This window comes from Alligator sinensis, unplaced genomic scaffold, assembly GCF_000455745.1.
Source record: "Alligator sinensis unplaced genomic scaffold, ASM45574v1 scaffold265_1, whole genome shotgun sequence".
NCBI lineage: Eukaryota > Metazoa > Chordata > Crocodylia > Alligatoridae > Alligator > Alligator sinensis.
In genome coordinates, this window is record NW_005842961.1 from 444,083 (window position 1) to 448,819 (window position 4,737).

The following is a 4,737-nucleotide window of genomic DNA, read 5'->3' on the forward strand; positions in this document are numbered from 1 at the left end:
AGCTCCCAAGTGGTCTGGGGGCCCCAACGCTGCCAGGGCCGGGCGGGGGGGCACGTGCCCAGCCTGCCCTGTGGCCCCTGCCAGCTCTCCAGCACCCGCGCAGGGCAGGACAGGGGGGAGGCCTCTCCAGAGGGATCTTCTCCAGGCCCGCACCTGTCTGGGCTGGGGGCTGGACGGGCGCCTCCAGCCTGCCCGCTCTCCGCCTGCCCCCATCCCCAAGGCAGCGGAGACCCCGCGGAGCCTCCTCCGCCTGCCCAGGGCCGCTGGGGACAGGCCTCCATGTGCACTGGCGCCCGCAGCATGGAGCCCTCTCGCCGCCACGGCCCCCTGGAGTTGTTTTCCTCCTCATAGGGGGCTCGCTCCCCGGTCCCCAAGCCCCCCGCAGCGGGGAGCCGCGGCGACGGTCACGCAGCGCTGCTCAGACACCCACGCGCCGCGGCTCCAGCACTGCGGGGGGGCCCCGGGGAGCTGTGCTCCTCCCCACCCAGGGAGGGGGGTGTCGTGCTGCCTGATGAGGGGTGGAGGGCTAACGAGGGATGAGGCTGCAGTAGCGTGAGGCTCCCTCGTTAGTGGCTCTAAGTGATCAGCGCTCCCTGCTCCCCCGCGGCTCCCTGCAGCAGGGTGATTAGCTGGGGTCTGGCTCTGGACCTGAGCAGGGGCAACGGGGGGGGGCTCCCCCTGCGTGGGGGTGCTTGGAGCTGCAGCCAGGGGATGCGAGGAAAAGCTACTGGGGTTCAGTGCAAACCTGGGCCCGGTGCCACGCAGGGGCCTGTGGGTCTGCTGTCCCCGCTAACCTCCCTCTCCCTCGGGCAGCAGCCGCGCCGGGGGCCGTGATCCCGCTGCAGGAAGGCCGCCCCCACCACAACAACGTCTCTCGCCAGTTCTGCTTCAACAATGTACTGCCCCCCACCTGGCGCGACATCTGGACCCGCATGCAGGTACCGCCTGGGGGCTGTGGCCTGGCTTCTCCCTGCCCCACGGCTGGCACCACAGCGAGGCCTCGGTAGCTGGCTCGGGACCCTTGAGCCCTCCATCGCTTGCCGTTTTGCCTCCTCCGGCTCCCTGGCTAGCAGTAGTGAGGGGGACTCCGTGCACCCTAGAGCTGCAGGCAGCAAGCCCGGACACCTGTGTTCTCTTCTCCGGGGGTTGCTGCCCCGGGTGCTGCTGGGATTCATGCCCCATCTGCACTGAAGTCTCGGAGCTGCCAGACCCAACTTGGGCAACCTCGAATCAGTGAATTTTTCCCCCTGAGGCTCATCTCAGGCCTCTGTTCTAGGTCTGGACAGTGCCTCAGGATCAGAGCAAAGGGGGTCTCTGGGGCAAAGCCCTGACCCTTTGGTCCCAGCTCAGGGGGGCCCCTGCCATGGGCTGTGCTCGGAGCCTCGGCAGAACGGCCTACAGTGCCCCAGGCCCCACCCCATGGTTGCCCAGGGACACCCTGATGTCCCCCCACTCTGCTGACTGATTTCTTCCCCACCCAGATCCGTGTCAACAGCACCAGGACACTGCGGGTGACACAGGCGGACAGCGAGGCAGACCTGCAGGAGCTGGAGCAATTCAGCATCTGGAACCTGCTCTCCTCCCTCTTCAAGGAGAAGATAAATGACACCTACATCGGCCTGGACCTCTACAGCCCCCAGACCTGCCTGCGTGTGGAGCTGCCCGAGCCAGACACCACCTACAGTGTCATCGTGCTGCGCTGTACGTGCCCCCTGCCCCCAGGAGCAGCCGCAACCTCTGCGGCCCCATCGCCTCCAGCCCCTGGCTCAGCCGTGGGGGGAGGGGTTAGAAGCAGCTCCCCACAGCCCCAGTGGGGAATGGGGGTGACCAGTCAGGTGGCTTGCTGGTTGCCCCCTCTCCTTTCTGTTACATGTCAGGGTGTTTGTAAGCCTCCCCCAGAAGCGCTGGGTGCTGCTGCAGCCCATGGCTCAGCCTGATGCTACGCTGGATCAGGAAGGGATTTCCCCTCTGGTCAGACTGGTACAGGCTGGGCGTGGGGGTTCGTTTGCCTTCCTCTGTAGCAGAGCACGGCCCCTGTGTGGAAGGCAGTTTGCCCAAAAGCTGAAGCTGCCCCTGGGTCTCTGGCTGGCAGGGGGGTGGTTGCAGGGGGCAGAAGTGGGCCTGAAGCCTTGCAGTGCCCAGCCTGCTGGGGAAGGGGCTGTGGTGGGCAAGGTGCCCTCTAGGGTCGTGCATCTAGCAGGGCCTCACACCCCCTGCATTCAGGGTCTAGCTTTCCTGGGTCTCCTCAATGGACATTGGGAGGGGGGGTGTGCCAGGGTGATGCCCTGTCATTGCCCTGACTGGGGTGGGGGCACTTGTCTCCTCCAGGGTTCGACCCCAAGCTCTTCCTAGTTTTCTTCCTGGGGCTGCTGCTGTTCTTCTGCGGGGACGTGCTGAGCAGGTGGGTCTGTTTTCCTCCCCACACATGGTCGAGTCGGGGGTGGTTGGAGAGCGTTGCCCTGCAAATGCCCCATGCACCCCGCAGCTGCACTCAGGCCGGGATGGTCTCGAGGCAGCTGGGTAAGACCAGAGTCCTTGGGGATCCAGGGCTCGGTGCACTGGCCCAGTCCCAAACTCCGTGGTACGGGCCCAGGGCATCTCCCCAGCACCTTCCCCCCAAGGAGCTCCTTTGTGGGCATGAAGCTGCTGCTACCTGATAACTGCCTGGTGTGTCCGATCTCGGCAGGAGCCAGCTCTTCTACTACTCGGCCGGGATCAGCGTGGGCCTGCTGGCCTCCCTCCTCATCCTCATCTACGTGGTGTCACGGGTGATGCCAAAGGTGAGAGCGTGGCGCAGGGGCCGGGGCTGCCCTCGCAGGTGCCCAGCTTGGGGCGGCGGGCATCAGAGCTCCCTGCACATCTCATCCTCCCATCTGCTGTGCCCTAGAAAAGCCCCATTTACCTCCTGCTCGTGGGCGGCTGGTCCTTCTCGCTCTACCTCATTCAGCTGGTCTTCAAGAATCTGCGGGAAATCGGCAGGGGCTACTGGCAGTACGGCCTGGGTGAGTGCCCCCTGGGGCAGGGGCGAAGGGAGGGGTCAGGTGGACAGACCCGTGCTGTCAGGGGCTGGGGCATGCAAGGATCTCCAAGCCCTATCTTGTATGTGATCGCATGCGGTCAGAGCCTGGGGAGCGGCGTGTTCCCTGCCTGGTGGGGGCTGGGGGTGTCTGTGCCACTCCGTGGCCCACAGTATAGCCCCCGCTGACACTCGCACACCTCATGCCCGCAGGCTACCTGCTGCTGGTGGGCTTGGGCAGCTTCGCTGTGTGCTACCGCTATGGGCCGCTGGAGGACGAGCGCAGCATCCGCCTCCTGGCCTGGGCCCTGCAGCTCCTGGGGCTGCTGCTTATGTATGCAGGCATCCAGATCCGCCCCATGGCCCTGGCCTTCGTAGCCACCGCTGTGGGCACCAAGTACCTGGAGTACCCGCTGCAGTGGGGCTATGCCGCCTACCGGTAAGGTGGGGCATGGGGCGAAGGGTCATGCTGCACAAATTGCAACCCCTGTGCCATGCCTGGGCCCTGGCATGTGTCCATGACCCCTGGCTTCCAGCCGGGGGGGGGCAGGTGCCCGTGAGACCCGAGCATGAGCTCTGAGCTTCTCCAGATGCTCAGGTGATCTGAGGCAGGCCGCTAGGTGGAGCCAGCCACTGCCTTTCCCCACCTCGTGGCTGGTCCCAACTGGGGTGGGGGGTCCCAGAGCTGGCAACCACATACCACGCAGAGCAAAGCCAGAGAGAGGGGAACGGAGAGGGGATGCAGGGCTGGGAGGACCCTCCCCCCGCAGATCATCCCAGGCAGGGGCTGAGTGTGGCATGTGTCGGCAGGATGGCACGGAGAGCCGCGACCAAGCCCAGCCCACCGCGCCTGCTGACAGAGGAGGAATACCGGGCTCAGGGTGAGGCTGAGACGCGCCGGGCCCTGGAGGAGCTGCGCAGCTACTGCAACAGCCCCGACTTCTCTGCGTGGACCGTTGTCTCCCGCATCCAGTCCCCAAAGAGGTACCCCCCACCCCCACCACCACGTGCCAGTTGTACCCCCTTCCCTTCCATGGAGGTGCCCCCCCAGCTCCTGGTGAGTGCTTGGGTTGCTTGATCTCCCAGCACTTCGGGAGCAAGGGCTGCATTAGCCCCATTTCGCAGCTGGGGAAACAGGTGTGGGAGGGGCTAGGATACGTCTGAGGTGCCTCTGGCCCAGATGAGAAGGGGGTCCCAGCCACAGCTGTGCCCACTAGGCCACACTATTTCCCTCTGACCGCAAAGCTCCTCTGTGCCTCAGTTTTCCCCATCTGTAAAGTGGGGCTGTGCTCATGGCACCTCTCCACTGGTTCCAGGTTTGCGGACTTTGTGGGCGGTGCCTCCCACCTAACCCCCAACGAGGTGTCGGTGCACGAGCAGGAGTACGGCCTGGGCGGCTCCTACCTGGAGGGACAGCTCTTCGAGGAGGAGGAGGAGGCTGAGGACACCCCAGTGCCCCCCTCCCCCCGTGCCTATCTGTTCCTCAGCTGAGTGGGGGGGCGCCAGCCATGGGCCCCTCTGGCTCTAATCCCTGCAGGCCTTGGGGCTGGCCTGTGTGGGGCTGGGAAGGGGGCAGGTCCGCGGGGACTTCTGGAGCATGTGCTTAGTCTTGATGTCCCCCGTGCCCCCGGCTTGTGGCCTTAGCGGAGAAGCTGAGACAATCTGATGGGCCTCAGGCCCTGTCTTCCCCCCCCCCCCCCCCTCGCACCACGCGTCCCGGC

The 4,737-nt window shown here is 65.7% G+C and overlaps 1 protein-coding gene across 2 annotated transcripts in view; it reads left to right on the forward strand.

Annotated features, from left to right (window-relative positions):
- Positions 1–4,716, forward strand: part of NEMP1 (nuclear envelope integral membrane protein 1) — a 5,919-nt gene extending 1,203 nt beyond the window's left edge. Inside the window, exons 2-9 of one of the 2 annotated variants that reach the window (XM_025192688.1) lie at positions 817–938; positions 1,482–1,701; positions 2,329–2,401; positions 2,687–2,780; positions 2,888–3,002; positions 3,230–3,455; positions 3,827–4,000; positions 4,333–4,716. In XM_025192688.1, coding sequence (XP_025048473.1) covers positions 817–938; positions 1,482–1,701; positions 2,329–2,401; positions 2,687–2,780; positions 2,888–3,002; positions 3,230–3,455; positions 3,827–4,000; positions 4,333–4,507 — 1,199 coding nt within the window. In that variant the 3' untranslated portion in view covers positions 4,508–4,716. Of the gene's footprint in view, positions 1–813; positions 939–1,481; positions 1,702–2,328; positions 2,402–2,686; positions 2,781–2,887; positions 3,003–3,229; positions 3,456–3,826; positions 4,001–4,332 lie in introns of both variants that reach the window. The other variant, XM_006036418.3, reaches the window with a different exon arrangement.
- Positions 4,717–4,737: the final 21 nt, after the last annotated feature.